Here is a 20,045-nt window from a genome sequence, read left to right as displayed (position 1 = left end):
CCTGGGCTGCATCAAGCATCAGTTTATCTGCTTGAGTCTCCCCTGTAGCTATTTTAACACCACCTATAGCACTCTGTTGGCTTAATTCCTGCTAGAGCTGTGCTGGATGAATTCTTGTGGCGTCACCAGTGGCATCCAAAGCTGCCCATCTCCTTTGCCCCAGCTGCGGCCAGGCAGAAACCAGCTCTCCATGAGGAGCAGCCCCGTGTTGGCCATCTGCACCCGCCACCTCCACGAGCCCTGTTTCCATCTTGCCCCCACACAGGGGGCTGCCTGTGTGCCGGGGGGGTGGCGTGTGGGGCCAGGGCTGCGGGAGGGGAGCCGGCTGGCACTGCGGTGGCAGCCGGAGTGGTGTTGGCTTTCTTCTCTGCCCCAGATTTCTCCTTGTTTTCTTACAACAACGGCGTGGTCATGACGTCCTGCCGGGAGCTCGACAGCACCCGCAGTGCCCTGTCTGCTGCCTCCGCGTTCGCCATCGCCACGGCAGGGGCCAACGAGGGGACCCCCACCAAGGAGAAGTACCGCAGGATGTCCCTCGCCAGTGCAGGTACCCTGCCCCAGGGCTGCTGAGAAAGCAGGGATGCATTTTTGGGGTACCTGTTTCTACCCTACTCATCTGGGTTTCCCTCCCTGCCTGGGAGGCAGCCCCTACTAGGGGAGCCCAGAGCACCCACAGTCCAGCACCCGTGGCCCCAGGCATCCTGCTGCCTTATAACACGGAGCCTCCCCAGCACTTGCATTTAAGTGACAGCTTAGGGATGCTTGAGAAGTGGGGCTGCTCCTTCTGCAGTCCTGACAGCAGCCCTAAGCTATTCCCGATGGAGCTGGAGCTGTGCTAAGGGGTTGCTGGCAGTTTCAGGCTTTCCAACAGACCAGCGGAATGGGGACAAGGAGTTCGTGATCCGGAGAGCTGCCACCAACCGTGTCCTCAATGTGCTGCGGCACTGGGTCTCCAAACACTCGCAGGTGGGCAGTGGGGGGGCTGAGCAGGGACTTGGCACCGTGGGGACCCTCCCTCCCCGCCGGTGTGAATTTGGTTGTGTGCTGAGTGGCTCAGCCAGGCTCCAGCTGGAATGACAATTTGGCACTTCTTTTTTAATTAAGCAAATGAGTGGACTTGGGGAGGGGATGAAACTGGGAAGCAGGGGAGCTGGGAGCCCTGGGTGCAGAGCCAGGGACCAGGCATTGGGCTGCAGTGTTTGCATATGTGGTGGGCAAAGGAATGGAGCCGGGATCCACAGTCACCCCCAGGCTGGGCTAAGTGGAAGTGGAGTACTTGGGTTTGGTTTCTGTTAGGGGGTTTCAGGCTGGGGTCAGGGTTAGGACACTCTGTGGTTTTCCTTGCTGTCCCTGTCCTTCTCTGCTGTGGGTTGCTGGGGACACTGGGAGCAGTGCTATACTGTTTGTCACTGGAAAGCCCCCATGCCTCTCCCAGGCCAGGTATAGAATGAGCCCGGTGCTTTCCTGGCCAGTTCCCATTTGCCGGGCACTGCAGACTGGGATTTTGTAGGGAAGAGCCATCCTCTGCCCTTGGCCAAGCAGCCGCCCACGCTGGCACCGTGGGGCCGTCGGTCTTGGCCGGGTTTAAACGGGCAGGGAGCGGAGCTGCTGGGTATTGCAGTTCCTCATGTTATAGTGCATTAACACTGTGGCTGTGCCGGCTGTGGCAGGACTTTGAAACCAACGAGGAGCTGAAGTTCAGGGTGATCAGCTTTCTGGAGGAGGTTATTCACGATCCCGAGCTCCTGACCCAGGAGAGGAAAGCAGCTGCCAACATCATAAGGTGAAGGGCGGTGGGCGGGAGGTTGCTTTTCCTGGATGCCGTGCCGGGTGCTGGGTGACTGCATCCCGCTGTCGCTGGGGACAGGAGGGCACAAGGGCTGCAGGAGGGGCTGTGCCTGCAGTCAGGGCCTGGGCTCAGCAGGTGCCGAGGAGGAGGATGGGCAGTGCTGGCCGTATCCGTCTCCCCAGCACATCGGGAGCTGAGTGGGGGCCATGGGCGAGGTGTGACCCCCCAGCCTTGTGCAGGCACGTGTGCAGGCATGGCTGAGGTGCGGTGGTGAACCCAGCGAGCACGTGGCCCTGCCCGCTGTTGGGCAGTGGGACAGCACCGCGGCTGCCCCTCCCAGGGGCTCTGGGCTCCTCGGGGCAGCGGGGAGGCTCTGGCCACCCAGGAGCGTGTCCACCCCATGCTGGGGCTGAGGAAGTCGTGTCTTGCGGCAGGAGTGATGCATGCAGGGCCAGCTGTGGCCTTGGTTAAGGGGTTTTTTTCTCTTTAAAATGGGAAATGGGACTTAGAAACATTCTTGTGCATGCTGAGTGTGAAAAACTGTGAAAAACCATGAAGTCATGAGCTGCAGCCCCGTTGGGGTTGTGCGGCTCTGATGCTATCCCAGCCAGAGTAACACTGTCTTTTAATGCCTTCACAGGACCTTGACGCAGGAAGATCCAGGAGACAATCAGATAACCCTGGAGGAGGTCGTACAGATGGTAAATACCCTTTCCCTTTGTCACTCCGCCTGGTAGCTCGGTGTGGTGGGAGGGGGACAGGTAAGGATCCCTGTGCGCTAGTGCACCCAGCTCTCCAAGCCTGCTGTCTGAGCCCATGGCTACAAAGAAGGGAAAGGTTTTCTGGGGACAGGGACAGCTGTGAGCACAGCTGGATCTGTTACAGGCAAAGGCAGCAATGATCCAGCCCACTGGCCGTGTTAGTGCTCCTGCACCGTTGGCAGGATGGCTGGAGTGCGCAGAGGGATGTGCCTGCCCGCTGCTGCCAGTGCCCGCCCAAGGGACACAGGAGAACCCTGTGGGTTTCCAGTCATCTGTGTCCCCAGACCTGTGCTAGTGCTGCCACATGCTGGTTCCAAGTGACGGGTGCTGGCTCTGCTGGTGTCGGTGCTGCTCCCCCGGGAGCAGAGACCTGGGAACATGCAATGGATTTAAAAACATCAGAGTGGCTGCAATGCATTTGCTGCTTTCCTGCATTTAAAAAAAAAAAACACACCAAAATCTGCTCCCAGAAAAACCCAAGAGCCACTTTAAATTGGCCGGGTGCACCTGAAACAACAGTGGCTCTGTCCCTGGGTCTGCCGGCTGGCTTCTGGAGTGGCTCATCCCTCTTGGGTTGTTTTTTAAGCTTTTGCCTGTAACCATGGGCACTGGAAACTTCCTCTGAAGACAAAATGAAACCAGAGGGTTTCAATCTGCCCCTCAATCTGAGCAGCTGCACAGCAGCGACCTGTGGTTGAAGGCATGGTGGGGACACAAGGGTGCCCTGGTTTTTGGGGTGGCCGTTGGGGTGAGGGGGGCTGTGGGTTCCCCGACCCCCTCTCTGTGAGCTGGGTGTGTGCATCGTGCCATGTGCTGAGCCCTCGCTGGCTGCTCCAGGGTGCCAGAGCCCTCCTGCACTGTGCAGGGTGCTGCTGAGTGCCACCGGTGCCGCTTGCCCACCCAGTGTTTGCTGTCAGCAGCACCCCGCGCTCTGGCAGGGTCTGTCCTGCAGCCTGCACCCCCCGGTGTGCACCCACCTCCCTGCAGCCTCTCCATGGGCCGCTGAGCCCCCGCAGGGGAAGTCCAGTGGGGGTTTGCTCCCTGGGAGCCACTTTCACAACCCCTTTCCTGCAGCCAGGAGGGGATTTTCCAGTGAGCTGTTAACTCGTGCTCGCCGGGCTGGCTCCCATGGGTGTCTGGAGCCACTCTGCTTTTCCCAGACCCCTCCTTGCAGAGGGTGCTGGAGGGAGGCGATGCCTCTCCTCAGGGAGAAGCAGCACCCCGGAGCAGCGTGCTTAGCTGGTCCATGGCATTGCCCCCAGGTCCTGCACCCCAGCCACCCAGCAGCGTGGTCCCTTGGCACCACTGTCCCTGTGCACCACTAGCTCTGGCCAGGGGACACTGCAATGTGGCAGCTGGTGGTTCAGTGCAACAGCCCTGAGCAAAATGGCCCTGCCTGTGCTCTTTGCCTGCAGGCAGTGCTGGGGAGGGCAGCCAGGAGGAGGGTCTGGGCTGCCTGTGAGAGTAACTGGCTGGACTGGAGGCAGCGCAGAGCACGTGCACACACCCTGTGCCTGCTGCCCCGCATACTCTGCGCTTTGCACCTCCGCCCTCACAGCTCCATCCCCAGAGCCACCCACTGGTCCCCGTCTCTGTCCCTGCACGATGCCAGCCCAGCCCCTCTTTCCTCTGCCCCCACTGTGCTGGGAGCTGCTACATGGAGCTGCTACAACCCCTTTCCTGGGACCCAGACAGGAGAGATGCTGCTGCTTGTTTCCAGGAGAAGGGATGCTGTGGCACATTTTTAGATACTTCCCTGCTGGGAGAACCGTGAGTTTGGGCTGTGTTTGTGTCAAAGCACCCCAAAGCCCATGCATGCTCTGTGCAGGTCTGGGGCTGAAGGCACTCACTGTCAGCCCAGGTGGCTCCAAGCACAGAGAACCCCAAGTCCCCCCATGCCTGCAAGTGCCGCTTGGCCAGAGCCAGGCATCAGGGACAGAGGATGCTCCTGTTCTCCTGCTTTTCTGGACATCCCTTGGGACAGCCATCCCAAGCAGCAGCAGGGTCTGAGAGCTGCCAGCCCCATGGGTGCTGGTGGAGCAGTGCTGGTGAGGCTGACCGAGCTGCTGGGCAGAGGCACAAGGCAGCAGCTCTGCAGCACTGCTCTAGCTGGGATCCCCTGGCGCTTTATTAATTAAACAGATGTAGAGCAAAAAGGCAGCGGTTACAGAAGTTGGTGTGCAGGGATCCGTTTTGTAGCTGACACCTAATTACTTAAATAGAGAAGATTAGTTAATTTTGTGTCTGTACATATGCATGGATGATAACGTAATTAAAACCGCTGGGTTTGCAGGGCTGTGTGAAGCCAGCACTTCTCAGCACTGGCAAGATGCGGTGCCTCTGGGCCATCGGACCAGCACAGCACCACACATGCCACCTCTCCTGGGGAAAAGCCTTTGGCATGGGAGCCTGACTTTGGCTTTGATTCTCTGTGCATGAAATGTAGAAGTTCTTACTGTGCTCTTAAGCAACGAGTCCTCATCACTGCCTTTGTCACTCAGGCTGAGGGAGTCAAAGCAGAACCTTTTGAAAACCACTCAGCCCTGGAAATAGCAGAACAGCTGACACTGCTGGATCACCTGGTCTTCAAGAAGATCCCGTATGAGTGAGTGATCCTCATGAGCGAGGAAGGGCTGCTCTGATCGCCCAGGGCTCTGCAGCTACTTGCTGCCCCACAGGCAGCCTGACCTGGGCTAAACCCAGAGGGTGCAAAGTCTTCCCAGCCGACCCCGCTTTCCAAGTAGCTCAGGCTGGGCTCAAGCCCAAATGTGAGGCCTGATCCTGTGGCTTATCTGCTGGCATCCCGGAGGTGCCTGGCTGGGGGAGAGCCTCCCGTGTCCGTCGTGCTTTCAAGTGCATCCATGCAGTCCCTTTCTGGCAGCGTGCGGGGCAAAGGCCCTGGCATCTCCATCCCGTGCGGGTGCAGTGGAGCTTGCAGGGCTTGGGTGTCCCAGAAAAATGGGAAATAAATGTTGACTTGAACGCTGTCATTTGCAGAGAGTTCTTTGGGCAAGGTTGGATGAAGCTTGAGAAGAACGAAAGGACTCCTTACATCATGAAGAACACAAAACACTTTAATGATGTAAGTGCGGCCACAGTGGGGGCTGGGGAGACAGGCAATGATGAGGCAGTGCAGCCAACCTGCTCCCAGCATCAGCCAGGGACTGGGATGTATGAGGTTTATCTGCTCCCACCCATGCTCCATGGGTGTTACATGCCTTTGGGACCCCTTGCAGGTGGAGCATCTGCTGGTGCAATTGCTCCCTCTGGGGCTCCTGCAGTGAAGGGAAATCTTAAAACATGCTGCCAGGCTGGAGGGCACATAGCTGTTGTCCAAAGTTGTCCTAACACTTGGGCTGGGCCTGGTGTCTCCCCAAAGGTCAGTAACTTGATAGCGTCGGAGATCCTCCGGAACGAGGAGATCAACGCGCGGGTGAGTGCCATCGAGAAGTGGGTGGCGGTGGCGGACATCTGCAGGTGCCTGCACAACTACAACGCGGTGCTGGAGATCACCTCCTCCCTCAACCGCAGTGCCATCTTCCGCCTAAAGAAAACCTGGCTCAAGGTCTCCAAGCAGGTATGGGCACGGGGCTGACCCCCTTCGGGGGAGGCAGCAGGGGTCTGATGCACCGGGTGTGACGGTGTTGGCATGACATAAGACACATGCATTGAAAAAACAGTTAGAAAATGGAGTAAGGGGTTTGTAGGTCTTCCCCAGGAGGGAGGTGGTGTGCAAGTTGCTCAGACCCTGCGTTGCTGTCAGGTTCATTCATCCTGCAGGTCAGATGTGCAGTTAAAGCAACTTTTTCTAAAGAGTCATTGTAGCTGTATACGCACGTACAGATGCTTCTTTAAACTGATTTTCTGGGCTTCTCAGACCAATTATGGATGAGCAAAATGAATCCTTGTGTTGAGTTACTTGGTACAGAAATAGCTTTTACCTGCATGGTGCAGAGCCTGATGGAGGCCAGGGGCTGCCAAGCCAGAATTGCTGTGTGGGCTCCTCTGAATCTGGAGCACCATCTTTTTTCCTGCGAAGTGATAAACCCATAAATTAAAACAGGCAGTGATGAAGGCAGAAGTGGGAGGCAGGGGAAGGAAGCAAGTGCATAGCCTGTCTTTATTACGTGTTGGAGGAACTTTGTTTTCAAGTGCTTGCTCAGCTCCTCTGGATGTCACCAGGAGCTGGGTGTAAGGGCCAGGGCAGAATTTGTACCTGCAAGGGGACTGAGCAGCTGGATGGGGGTGATGTGCCCTGGCGGCTTCACACACCCCTGCTGCAGGGATGGGGGTTTCTTCCAGGGCTTTCTTCAAGTGACACTTTGGGTTTCTTGCAGACAAAGGCTCTGATTGATAAGCTGCAAAAGCTGGTGTCATCGGAGGGCAGGTTCAAGAACTTGCGGGAGGCACTGAAAAAGTGAGTGAACAATGATTCTCCTCTGGCAGCTGCTGCTGCGAGGGGGCTGCTGACAGCCAGGCCAGGGCCCCCCCATGCTGGGTGACCCAGAGCCCACCCTGGCTCCCACCCTGCAGGCTAGGGTTCTGCTCACAAGACCATTTCAGAGCCTGCACGAAAGCAGTTCTTGTTTAGCAGGCACAGGAGGGTGCTTGCAAAGTGATCCCAAGTAACAAGCCGCTCTTCCAAGGAGCAGTAAGGAAAGATGTGAATAAAAGGGATTGCAAAGGGGCAAATCATTGCCAGACACCAGAAAACTTTTTTTCCTCCCTTCCTCTTACAGACTCATAGTTTAAACCCCCAAAATGTACCATATTTAGCTACGGTTTCCCACCAGCCAGTGCATGTCATTCCAGCTAGTGTGGACCTTGTTGGCAGCACACCGGGGGGAGTCCCGAGTCGGAGCTTTGCACAGCAGAGAGCTGGCGGTGCTGCAATAGCAGCCAGCCCCGCACCAGACCAGGGACAGCGTTGGGCTTCTCTGCCGGCACTCACGCTCCCCAAATCATCGTTACTTGGTGTTCACTTGGTCCCACAAATTGAGGAGCCCAGTGATGCATGTGGGTGGGGAACGGGGTGCTGAGCTGCCCTGGAGCTGGTGCATCCCCATGGGCTTGTGCATCCCCGTGTGCATGGCAGACACCCGTGGGCTGTGTCCCATCAGCAGCACCCAGCGATCCTCCTTGGGGACTGGGCTGGGGTACAGGGTGAAGGTGGGGGGCAAGCCCAGTGCCTGCACTGCCCTCGGCTTTTGGCTGGGGTTTCACTGACTACAGGGGCAGCTTCGAAAGGTCTTCCCAGCCTTCTGCCCCCACTCACCTCCTGCAGTCCCTGGCTTTGTGCAGGGCATGGCTGCAGCTGGTGCTTGCCCTGCCCACAGGGACAGGGGCTGCAGGATGAGACCCAGGAGACCAGCGGCCTTCCTGGGGAGACGCTTCATCCTAGGGTTTATGTATATTAGAGAGAATCCTTCCAATTCTGCTAATTGTGGAGTCCCACTCACCCCCCTCTCCAAAGCCCCCAAGCAAGGTATTTTTCTTTCTTACTTGTTTCTGGTTTGCTTCCGAAGTTGTGACCCTCCCTGCGTCCCCTACCTGGGAATGTACCTGACCGACCTGGCGTTCATTGAGGAGGGGACCCCAAACTACACCGAGGATGGCCTGGTGAACTTCTCCAAAATGAGGATGGTGAGTCTCCCAGCCCTGCTGCAGTGGGCGTGCAGGGGCTGGGCTGTGGCAATGTGGCTCAGTGCTGTGGTTCTGGCCAGGTCTGTGCTTGTCCTGCACAGTTCTCCATAGCTAGCTGTCATCTGCACAGCACCTGGCAGCCACATGTGTCCCCCTGCACGCGTGCATGCAGCAGGGTTGTCCCTGGTGAGGGATGTGCCTGGAAGAAGCAAAAAGGCCCTTTGCATCATGCTGCGGCTGAAAGAACTGAGTGCGCTCCACCTCCCAGGTGTTGGGACGTGGTGCTGGTGGTGCTGGCTGTGCTGTAAACAGCTGCTGTGTTTTATCTCTGGACAGATCTCACACATCATAAGAGAGATCCGCCAGTTCCAGCAAACCTCCTACAAGATTGAGCACCAGCCTAAGGTACAACCTTGTCCCGAGAGCCACACACTCCCTCTCCTCCTCATCTCCTTCTCGAATCACAGCGTCTAAGCCTTCAGTTTCTCCTTTGGGGAAGATATGATGCTTCTGTAAGAAATTTAAGAGGGAAAATGCTAGCAGAACCAGTGCAGGTGTGGAGGCTTGTGTCAAGCAAGGCATAACGGAGTGGGACAGGCACAGGAGACGTGTAGCAACCTCCCAGCTCCTCTCGGCACGTGTGCGCTGCCACGCAAACCATGAAGAGCTCACCGCCTGCACAGTATTGCTGGCAGAGCGAAAGGACACAGCTTCCTGCTGTCTGAGCCCTGGTCAGAACAAGCCAATGCTGTCCCTGCCTGTCCCTAGCTTTGCTGCCATTTCTTCCCAGCAGACAGGACTGCCCTTTCACTCTGGGTCTTTCTGCAAGCCACTGTGATCATGGGCACAAGGGTCATCAGGCTGGCACAGCCTGGCCGAGTTGGGGCTAGAGCGTGGCTATGGTCAGGCAGTGCGGCAGGGGAGCAGCCTGGAAGGGTTCCTGGGGAGCGGGTGGGCGCTGGGAACAGAGCCGTCCTCTGCTGTGAGCAGCTTTCAGGCTGAGGCAGAGACCTGTGTGCTGCAAGAGCACGGGCATGGGTCTTGCTGCAGAGGTCTCCATCCCTGCGGGAGAGCAGCTCCAGGTCCTGAGTTCAGGCAGAGCTCACGTTTTACCTGGGAGCAAGATGAGTAGCTGTACCTTTTCCCATCCGTGGGGCCCTTCCATGGGAATGAGCAACAAGTGTTGGTGGCTTCTGGGACCACTGCCCTTGCATCCTGCACTCCCTTGCCCTTTGCTGCCCGTTTGCTGCAGCAGGAGTGTGGCTGGTACCTCTGTGCCAGGAGCAGTCCTGTGCCTTGCTCGAGGCTGTCAGCAGCAGTGCAGGGGATGGAGGATGGCTGCAGCAGCTGCAGCAAGCTCCCCCATGTCTCCCCCAGGATGCTGCAGCAGAGGCATTGCTGTAGACAGCAGCTACACCCAGATGTGACAGCTGTCGGGTAGGGCGGGCAGTGTGGCGCATGGCCAGAGTGCTCCTGGGGCTCCTCTGGGTGTTTATGAAATGCATGCACTGCTCCTTGCCTGCACAGCTGGGACATGCCACAGAGGCTGCGCCTCCCTCCGTGGCCCCTCGCCCTGCAGCATGCTTTGCTTGGAGCAGAGCCAGACTTTGCATCCCCCTTGCCCCCCCACTCTATGTGCAGCTGAGTTATCCTGGCACTGGCAGAGCCTGCCCTGGAGATGTTGAGAAATAGCTACTTTGGGGCAACACCCCCATCCCCAGGCTGGGGGTGCAGGCTGGGAGCAGAGCATGTCCCACCACCCCCGCAGCCTGGTGCTGGGTGGCCAGTGCCTCGTGGTGGCCCCCACACATGTGGTGAGATGAAAGGTCTCAGCCACCCTCTCACTTCCTCTGCCACAGCACTGCAGAGCCGCCCAGGAACTGGGCTGGTTGCTGTGAGGGTTTCTACTGTCTCCAGCAACTGCTGTTCTCCAGAAACAGCAACCCTTCCGAAACAGTGCTGCTGCCACACAGGCATCTGCCAAACCTTCCCAGTGCCCGGGATACTGTGTTACTTGTGATAAGGCTGGGCCAAACCACTTTCCGATGGTGCCAGTTTCTGTGTGCAGTGGCAGGAGCAGCCCAAGTCCCTCTGGACCACAACCCCTGGCCGGGCCGGCAGAGGCTGAGGAGCTGCAGGCTCTGATTTTATCCTCTGCAGCACCAGGCAGCCCCAGCCCTGCCCTCTGCACCATCAGTACCTGTCCAGGGCTGGGCTGACATCACAGCCTTTCACAGCCAGGGACCCCAGGTAACCCCTGCCTCCTCCCGGCTCCTCCTGCTCAGAAGATCAGCATCTGTGAAGGCAGCCCACTGCCCCGAGACACCCTGCTGGAAACACTGCACCAAGTCCAGCGGGCAAGGATAGTGCAGGTGGTGCTGTGCGTGGCCGCATATTGCCCTGCCTCCCTGCAGAGCTGGGGTACAGCTGTACACAAGCTCCCAGATGCTCTTGTGGGTGATGGGATGAAGCCCCGTCTGCACTGCTGGTGCTTCCCAGGTGAGGGAAGCGGGCCAGCTCTGAACCCCCAGTGCAGCACCTTGCCCGGGCATGGGCTGTGCCCCGTTTTGGTATCAGCTGTGCATGCCATGCTGCTAACAAGGCCAAAAAGTAATTTGGGAAAAATCTGCCAGGAACTGCAAGCAGATTTTCTGTTAACACTGGAGCAGATGTCCTGCCCCATCAGCAGCATTTCTGCAGCAAGAACATCGTTCTCCATTCACATGGCACCTTATTTATCGGGATTTTCTGTTCTCACAAGCCGGTAACGGTTTGGCTCTCATTTTCCCAGGTGACACAGTACCTGCTGGACCAGTCATTTGTGATGGACGAAGAAACCCTTTATGAAGCTTCTCTGCGAATAGAGCCCAAACTGCCTTCTTGAGCCCGGAGCAGTGGCCAGTGGCTGCTCGTGTACACTCGCTATACCATACTGTATATATCTGTTTGTTTCTGTTGGACGCTCTGGAGTGACTTCCATGTATGTGCTTCTCCAAGCAAACAGCCCCCCTCGTCCTTAGGCCGCAGTAGACCTCGCGTAGGATTTCCCGCATCGTTTAAGGTTTCACGCATCGACACCTTGCTGGAGTCCTGGTTTCTTTTTGATGATGTTATTTTTGTCATTTGTTCTTCTTGAGGGGGCTGGCGGTCGGGCAGGGGAACCCCTGTGTTCCCACGGGGCTCTCGGGCAGCGCAGGGCGGCTCTTGCTCAGGCCGTTTCGGCAGTGACATCCCTGGGCAAACTCTGTAAGGCAGGGGAAGAGAACACATTAAAGTTTATCCCTCCACGTGAAGCTGCCCTCTCTCTCTGTGCCACCCCCCTGTGCTGGCCGGGCACTGGGGGGGCCTCTCGGATGCTGCCCCGGGTCCCTCCTAAGTTGGGAAGATGGAAACATCCCTTCGACTCTCCTTGCTGCATACGGCTCATGACAAGCTTCTGTTGATATGCTATAGATCCGTATACCTTGTGACCACTATGAGTAACATGATGTAGAATTAGAAGAAGATGACCGAGTGTTTTTATTACATATACTGTAATCCTGTCTAACCACCTTCTAGCAGGAATATAGTAATGTAGTGCTTATTCTGTGAATATTACCATGTATTTTTTACATTGTACAGTATATAAACACAGTTTAACTTTACAGTGGCAGGCATGCTCCACTCTGACAACCAGAACACTTTTGCTGTAAGCAATACCTCGTGGTATGAGAATTCTCTTTCAAGCCCTAAAACTATTTCAACTTACAGCTTGTTTGGAAAAAAAAAATTTCCATTTTTTTGTAAAAATATATGTTTCCTGATTACCTCTTGCTAATAAATCTATTCTATCTCAGGGTGAACCGGGACTTGTGATGTTTTTATCGGCGGGTTAACGCCGGAGCCGCAGACACCGCCCCCTTTGCTGGGCGCTGGGATGCCCCGCCCCCTGCCCCGCCCCCTGCCCCGCCCCTCCCGCAGAGGCTCGGCTCGGCTCGGCCCGGCCCGGCCCGGTCCGGTTCGAAGATGGCCTGGGCCGTGCTGCTGGCTGCGGCCGCACTGCTGGCCCCCGCTGCCGCCGGGGAGCCCACGGCCGAAGGTAACGGGGCACCGGGAGGGGAGGGCACGGCTCGGCTCGGCGCCCCGGGCGCTCTCCGGGCCGGGGCCCGCGGGTAGGCCGGCAGGGCGGCGGCGGGGGAGCCGAGCCGAGCCGGGGCAGCCGCTGACGCCTCCCCGCTCTCTCCCGCAGAGGAGCTGCTGTTCAAGGCCTGGATGCTGCAGGTAACGCTCCGGGGCGCCTGCTCTGCGGGCCGGGGCTCGGGGCCCGGGGCTTGGGGTGGGCCGGGCCCGCGCGGGAGCGGCGGCACCTCGGGGCGCGGCTGACGGGCTCTGCCCCCCCAGAACCCCCGGCGGTACGGCCCGGGCGAGTACCCCCGCAGGCTGCGCATCTTCCTGGGCAACAAGAGGCAGATCGACGAGCACAACGCCGGCAACCACAGCTTCCAGAGTAGGAGCCGTTTCCCAGCCCCCGGCCCGCTCTGGCTGGGAACGCCGGGCCTTACTAAGCCAAACGTGTTCCCCTTTCCTCCTCCTTCCAGTGGGCCTCAACCAGTTCTCAGATCTGACCTTCGCAGAATTTAAAAAGTTGTACCTGTGGAGAGAGCCCCAGGTAAATCACGGGAGCGGGTGATGGGTGGGCAGGAGGGGGCCTGGCAGCCCCCAGCCGCGAGGGGCTCTGCCCCTGTGTGTGGGTCGGCACCCCCTCGCTGCGCTGCCTGCCATCAGTGTGGTGTCCTGCTCGGCCGGAGCCTGGGTAAGGGCGAGGTGAACCCCCCATCCCCTGCCCTCTCGGCTGTCAGCTGCCTCCTGACCCCGGCTCCAGCCGAGTTGTCACTTCTGCTTTCAGCTTTCCAGGTTGCTGTGTATTCTTATGGGTAGATCTAAGGCCCAATCCTGGCTCTTTGGGGAGACAGCAGCTCCCTGAGCAGCCTGGGCACCGCTGCCGGGGGTGCGGGTGGCCGTGCCCTTCCAGGGCTGGCCCAGGTCTCTGCAGGTGCAGTGGCTGCATGGGGCGGCCAGGGCTGCACGTGCAGCGTGGCAGTCACCGCTCCCCCCGCCACAGCCCTCCTGCCTCGCTTGCAGAACTGCTCAGCCACAAAGGGGAATTTCCTGCGCAGCTCTGGGCCATATCCTGACTCCATCGACTGGAGGAAGAAGGGAAATTTTGTGACACCTGTGAAAAACCAGGTGAGGAGTGTGTGTCATCGGTCATGCACCAAGAATGGGCTGGGAGAGGGCCTCTCCACAGCGGGCAGGGCTCTGTGCTGGAGGGTGTGTGCCTGCAGGGAAGGGGGCCCCCCTGGGAGCCCCTCTGTGGTCAGGGTGCGCTGGGACAGGGGGAGGCTGTGGGCCCCTGGGCAGGGGCTGAGCAGAAGGTGAAGCCTAGCTGCTGGCAGGGCGTGGAAGCGCTGTGCTCCTGACCTGCCCTTCAGCCCTGGCCCTGGCATTTTGGGGAGGCCGGTGACCCTGCAGCACGTTTTGGAGCAGCTTCTCTCTGGTTCCTAATGCAGGGCCCCTGTGGGAGCTGCTGGACCTTTTCCACCACAGGATGTTTGGAGTCTGCTATTGCTATTGCAACAGGAAAGCTCCTCTATCTGGTAAGTGATTTTCTTTCCTGTGCACTGACAGCAAGTCCTGCCTCCAATTATCTGCCAGGGCTGCCAGCGGAGCCAGCCCACTCCTGTCCGGGACAGCCGCTGGCTGCTTGTTCCCAGTCTGGCTGCACATCGCTGCATGTGGCTGTAGCAGGCACCCCTGGCTCTGCAGACACCTTGCAGCTCTTCACAAGCCGATCAGAACTGCTGGGGAGGCATGGGGCGGCATGGCTGGGAGCTCTCTGTGCCTGAGGATGTGCCTGTCACCATCCCCTCTTGGGATCCAAGTGTCCTGCAGTCCCGGGCTTGGGCAGAGCCCTTTTTGGAGCAAGACAAAACCAGAGGGATGGGAGGCTGATGGGTCCGGCCGTGGTGAGCAGGCCCAGTTAGCTAGAGCTCTCTCTGGTGCTGCCAGACAGCAGGAACTCCTCACTGCAAAACAGCTTGCTGCAAGCAGTTTTGAGACTGTTTATTTTTAAACTCCAAGAGGATTTACATTCTTGAAGTACTAGAAAGACAGTAGCCACTTATATGACATATTGGAATGCCTAATGATGGGGTGTGTTAAAAACAAACTTGACCTTTGAAAGAAATCTCAGCCAGCGCTCCCGTGGGTGGGATGGTGTCCCAGCAGGCATGAGGAGGAAAGTCTCTTGCAGACAGAGCTTGCTGGGCTGCCAGCTCCTAGTCTTCCTTGTCCCCCTCCTTGGGACATGGAGCTGTTCAGCCGGGTGATTCCCACTCACAATGGGTGAGCAGCCAGCTGCATGGATAAAACCAACGCTGTTCAGTTGCTGGCTGCACAGGTTGCATTTTGTCTAACTTTTTCCAAATAAGGTGCTGAATATATACTGACTCAAAACGCTTTTGTTCCGTAGGCAGAACAACAGTTAGTTGATTGTGCCCAGGCTTTTAACAACCACGGCTGCAGTGGGTAAGTAAGATAAAGAATAGAAATGAGAGTATCTTATGTTCCATGACTGACAGCCTTTCTCAAGATCTGGATGTCTGGATCCTTCCAGGTCTAGGAATGGGGTTTGTTTTCCCATGGCTGAGATGTGTCAGGGAAAAGAATTTGGGTTTGGTTTGCTCATTTTAATTTCACCCTCCCTAGATGTTAGAATGTAAACCTCTAGCATTTCTTAACTTCTGTTGTTCCTCTTGTTTATCAGTTTTTCTTCTGATAATTTGCTGTTACAGTGTCTTCTGATATTGCAGTCACGGGTGCTATGTAGCCAGGGTTTAACACGCTCAGGGAAAGCAGGAGGAGTTTTGTCTGTTGCTCTGCTCATGGGTCACATGCATCTCGTGGTGCTTTAAGGAACCCACAGAAACTTCTGCTTCCCCTTTGGTAAATTCCTACTGGTATTGCTAGAGAAGACAGAAAATAAAGCTTTCTGAAATCTTGTTTTCTGTAAGTTAAGCAGTCCCTGAGGAATGCTCAGAGAGCTGAGCAAAACCGGTCTTGGTGCTTTTTATTTTTCTTGTGACTCCTCTTTAGTCCTTTCCTTGTCAGCGCAGGCTGATCACACTCTCCTTTTCTTCTCTCTGTGAGATGTGCTCCCTGAAGGTGGCCAGGGAAAGAAGCAGCTGCTTGCTGGAGATGTGGGTCCCTTGTCCTCCATGTGCTGTGTAGCTGGAGACCCCAGCCAGGCTGGGCAGAGGCTAAGGAAAAATACCTTTCAGTGTGTGAGGCTGCAAAGCTGATCTAGCACAGTTGGTGCTGTGTGGGTGAGGTGGCCTCACACCTTTGGGGCCCCTGTGTTGGCATTTTCCCCCAGGGATCAGGCACCCCTGAGAATGAGGCCCTCCCATGCCTGTGTAGGACCGTGGCAAACAGCATGATGGGCCAGGCCTGAGTGCCAGGCAGGGAGATACTGCAGGGACAGACTGGAGTTCATGCCTTTAGAGGGTCTGGGATACACACTGTCCTTTCCTTTCCCCCTAGATTGTGGGAATGGTCTGCAGGACTGCGGGGGAATATTGATGGCTTTGCTCTGCAGAAGCCGCAGCATTACCATCCTAATTAATCTGCATTCCGGCTGTGTTGTCTTGCAGGGGCCTGCCAAGCCAAGCCTTTGAATACATATTGTATAACAAAGGGCTCATGGGGGAGGACACCTACCCATACCGGGCCAAGGTATTTCCAGCGCAGCTCAGATACACTTCTGCCATGGCAGAGCAGGCTCTAACACCAGTTCCTTTCTGTCTGCACAGAATGGCACCTGCAACTTCCAGCCAGAGAAGGCTATTGCATTTGTCAAGGATGTTATCAATATCACGCAGGTAAGGCCCTGAGGGCTGTCTTTCTGAATTTCCAGGGCTGTGCCAAGCCTGAATATCCCAAGGCGTGCTGGGCTCTGCAGTGCAAGTTGCAGCCTGCTTGCTCCTGGGAGAGGAGCAAGCTGCTGGCATGCACACAGCATACACACTGGTGACTCCTTTTCCTGAGGGTGGCAACAACGAAGTGCCATAGCCAAAATACAGGCACAGGGTCTCTGCCTGCTTTCCACAGTGGGTGCACCTCCAAGCTGTAAGAAGGTCTGGGTTCTTGTCAATGCAAGCAGCACCTGTTTGTTTGTAAGCGGAAAGCCAGGGTTAGCCATCCCCACTGTGCTCTGACTGCTGGTCTGCTGATCCTGACTGGTCCCAGCATAATCAAGAGATCAATGACCCTGGAATCCTCCTCTTGCAGTATGACGAGGATGGCATGGTAGAAGCTGTGGGAAAGCACAATCCAGTGAGCTTTGCGTTTGAGGTGACAAGTAACTTCATGCACTACAGAAAAGGAGTCTACTCAAAGTGAGTATTTCTGAACTTGGGAGGTGAGGGTGAGGAGAAGGTGTAGGACCGGAATTGTTTGAATCCCCATTTCTTCTGCTGTACAGCAATGGATGCAGGGACACTGGACTGTTTTCTTGCATTTTCTTTTAAATAGAAAATAGAAAACATAAGTAAACTGAGCCTTGATAAATCGATTTCCCAGGGAGATGAGAACACAGCACAGGGAAGAGGGAACAGTGTGCTTTCAGACAATTTACTGCTAGGAACCAGTCCAACCTGAAGACCAGACTGTATTTGGAATGAAGGTCAGCAAGTCAAGTGAGCTTGAGAGATCCTTCTGCAGTCCTGCCGCAGAGCTGGGAGAAGCCTGTCCCAGGGCTGATATGCGTGTCTGAGCTGTGGGTGGTGGCAGGGTCAGCCCAGGTCTTGCAGCTGAACACATCTAGTTTACTTAGGGTAAGCCCTAACCAAAGTAAGTTTTCTACAAGGCTCTTCCAGTGCTAGACCTCAGAGGGGTGGTGGCAAGCTGTGTAGCTGCCTTCATGCTGTACCGCGCCTGAGGTGGTACGTTTGCAGGTTGTGTTATTTAAGGCGGGGGTTTCTGCATTGCTGTTCTCTGCAGCGCAGGCAGGTCCCCAAGCACCTTGTGTCAATCCCATCAGGTACTTACCTGCCACTCTGCAGCTGGACATGTAAGAAAAGCAGCAGAGATGGAAAAATTATGGTGAGACCTGAAATGACCTGGCAGAAGGTCTTGAGTGTTGTGTCAGCTCTACAGCCAAGGCAAAAAGCTACTTAAAAGGGTGATGATTATATTTTGGAAAGACTATGGAAGCTAACTGTGGCAGGATAGATTTCTGTTAGGCAAGAAATGGGGAAAATGTGTGTTTGGAGAGAACTAGAAAAATGTTTTAGAGTAATGAATCCTCAGTCACGTAGAACTGCAGGGAAAATTAAACTAAGAGTCTAAGCATGAGTGATGTGCCCCAGGGAGCTGCAAGGGAAAGAGTAGAGAGCACCGTGAATTCAGGTAGCTTTGCTGTTGCAATAAAGACAGAAATCTCAAAATTAATGGCCAGCAATGGGCAGGTTTAAGGTGTTAAAGCAGGCAGATGATCAAGATACTGTAGTAGGATTCCAGTTTCAGGAACACACCAAGTTATCCTGTAGATTTACAGTCTAAGGTAGATTTAAAGTCAGAGTTTATGGAATAATTGATGCTCCAGTGTTTTCAGCCTGTGGTCCCCAGACCAACTATTAACAGATTCAAGAAAAGTAAATCTGTTGTGGTGATTATTGATCTTAACCTGCAACTGGAAAATGTTTAAAAACAGGTGCTCAGGAGACGGGAGCTTGTACCTTGTGTTGCCTTGTTTTATATCACAGGCAGCAACTTTCCTCAAGTGCAATTTAAAAGCTGGAGATTCAGAGGAAATAGAAGGAAATGTGTATTTAGACTGAGGAACTCGCTGTTCCCTGTGTAGAATGCAGAACAGTGCCCCTGAACTTCAGGGCAGAACAAACCATTACTGGGATGCACTAAGAGCTTGTTTTCATTGGAAGAATTCCTTTGCTCATTGTTTTCATTGTGGCTTGTTCTTGTGTGACAATGTTGACATTAATTCTGAACAAAAGGCCAGACCAGGTACTCGGATCAAAGGTCCATGTAGCCTATCGAGAAAACAGAGCAATATCTCCTTTTCTTGGCTTTCCTCCATACTCCCCACAACTGGAAGTTCAGAGTAAGCATTAGTTCTTTTTGCAGTTGGAGTGCAATTGAGAATGCCAGCTAATCCATAATTATAGGCTGTTTTTTCATGCAACAAATCAGCATTATTTTTCCATTTCTTTTGCAGCCCAAAATGTGAGCACACTCCTGACAAGGTGAACCATGCTGTCCTTGCTGTGGGGTATGGAGAAGAAAATGGGACTCCTTACTGGATTGTGAAGAACTCCTGGGGCCCGATGTGGGGCATGGATGGGTAAGGAGTTCCCAGCACTACCGAACCCACCACAGTCTTCCTGTACCTTGTAAAAGGACAGTCATGTGCATGGGATTCTACAGCCCCTGGGTCACCCTTATGCGCTCAAACTGAAATTTCTGTTTTCAGCTGTTTCATACTCTGGGAGGAAGCACGGGAAATCATCCCAGCCTCAGCAGTGAAGGAGACATGGCTCTATGAACTAGTCCTGGGGTGACTGGTTAGAGCAGACTCAGATCAGTAGACCTGCCGTAGTAGCCAGGGTCTCGGCCAATGCATGGAGAGCCACCATACTGCTGTCAGGAGAGCACCGTGCCTCTTCTGTGGTTATGTGGCCAAAGAAGGGGTTGTGCCAGGTTGCGCTGGGAGTGAGTTTTCACTCCAGTTCCACGAATATCTCCAGCTGCAAGTGAAATCTTTGGGAGCTGGGTGCTAACTCTGCTTGTTTGTGATAAAAGGGGACAGGGATAGCATTGCCTGGCTAAGTACTGGCAGTAACAGCTCCATCACAGGTATTTGCTCCTGGTGTGAGGAAGGAGCTAGCATGTAATTAGAGCAGTTGCCTTGTATCACTGTCTGTTGTGTTGACTCTGCCAAAGGAGGGAATACTCACTCATATACATTTCTTTCTCTTCTTAGGTACTTTCTTATTGAACGTGGCAAGAATATGTGTGGTCTCGCTGCTTGTGCATCTTACCCAGTTCCTCAGGTGTAAGAGGAGAATGCAGGCTGGGGAAAGCAGGCATAGGAAAAGGAACAACAGATTGTATGCAAATTTCTGAGTGCTAAAATCGAGAAAGTGAGAACAAGTAATACCTGTCTGCAGAAAGTTATGTTGCTGGTAGATTCCTCTGCTTGCATACAGCTTCTTGCAGCAGGAAGACCTACACCTCCTGCTCCCACACTGAACGCCAGACTCTCGCCTCCTTCTGGCATTATGTGCTTGCTTGCGGTGTGCCTTGCTCCCAGTGCCAGCTGGGGCCCCGCACCTCTGCTGGGGGGTGTCAGCAGTGGCGGAGGGATGGCAGCTGCTTAGGTGGTGGAAATGTCACGCAGCTACCAGATGCTGCCTCAACAAAGTCACCCCTTCCTTCATGTGGTAGTTTCCCAGTTGACAGATGTTCTTGAGATTTATTTTCTTTGAAGGCTATTTTTCATTTCTCTAGAGAAAGATGACTGCTGTGATTTGTATGTTTTATCTATTTTGATTAAATGTTTTTAGTATTTTTTGTATTAAAAAATCAGGGTATTTTAATGCAAACAGAGAAGAAACGGATTAATTTATTTTATGAATCAATGAAGAAAGCAAGATGCTTATTACCAATAGTTTATAAAGAGCTGAGGGTGAGAGAAGGCTGCGTGTCAGGAGGGAGGCCTTTTGTTGTGTGTTATTTCACGCTAAAATCTGCCACTGTTTGAATAAAGATGACTCGTCACCGGTGCGGTGTGCGCT

At 55.1% G+C, this 20,045-nt stretch overlaps 2 protein-coding genes across 4 annotated transcripts in view; both read left to right on the top strand.

The window, feature by feature from the left end:
• Positions 1-12,035, top strand: part of RASGRF1 (Ras protein specific guanine nucleotide releasing factor 1) — a 41,862-nt gene extending 29,827 nt beyond the window's left edge. For 2 of the 3 annotated variants that reach the window (XM_027789559.2, XM_027789558.2), the window contains exons 17-27: positions 377-547; positions 854-966; positions 1,671-1,783; positions 2,430-2,490; positions 5,052-5,155; positions 5,548-5,632; positions 5,930-6,127; positions 6,888-6,967; positions 8,076-8,193; positions 8,530-8,598; positions 10,985-12,035. In XM_027789559.2, coding sequence (XP_027645360.1) covers positions 377-547; positions 854-966; positions 1,671-1,783; positions 2,430-2,490; positions 5,052-5,155; positions 5,548-5,632; positions 5,930-6,127; positions 6,888-6,967; positions 8,076-8,193; positions 8,530-8,598; positions 10,985-11,077 — 1,205 coding nt within the window. In that variant the 3' untranslated portion in view covers positions 11,078-12,035. The remainder of the gene's footprint in view (positions 1-376; positions 548-853; positions 967-1,670; positions 1,784-2,429; positions 2,491-5,051; positions 5,156-5,547; positions 5,633-5,929; positions 6,128-6,887; positions 6,968-8,075; positions 8,194-8,529; positions 8,599-10,984) is intronic. The other variant, XM_005239415.3, reaches the window with a different exon arrangement.
• Positions 12,036-12,132: 97 nt separating this feature from the next.
• CTSH (cathepsin H) lies at positions 12,133-20,033 on the top strand. Its single transcript, XM_055817392.1, has 12 exons — positions 12,133-12,271; positions 12,422-12,453; positions 12,574-12,679; positions 12,771-12,841; positions 13,315-13,419; positions 13,743-13,829; positions 14,705-14,760; positions 15,885-15,966; positions 16,044-16,112; positions 16,522-16,628; positions 18,467-18,592; positions 19,232-20,033. The coding sequence occupies exons 1-12, from the start codon at positions 12,199-12,201 to the stop codon at positions 19,305-19,307; spliced, it is 990 nt and encodes a 329-aa protein (XP_055673367.1). The 5' UTR covers positions 12,133-12,198; the 3' UTR covers positions 19,308-20,033.
• The last annotated feature ends 12 nt before the right edge of the window (positions 20,034-20,045 follow it).

This window comes from Falco peregrinus, chromosome 1 (assembly GCF_023634155.1).
Source record: "Falco peregrinus isolate bFalPer1 chromosome 1, bFalPer1.pri, whole genome shotgun sequence".
Taxonomy (NCBI): domain Eukaryota; kingdom Metazoa; phylum Chordata; class Aves; order Falconiformes; family Falconidae; genus Falco; species Falco peregrinus.
The sequence above is the reverse complement of the archived record's forward strand: the minus strand, read 5'-3'. Positions and strand labels throughout refer to the sequence as shown.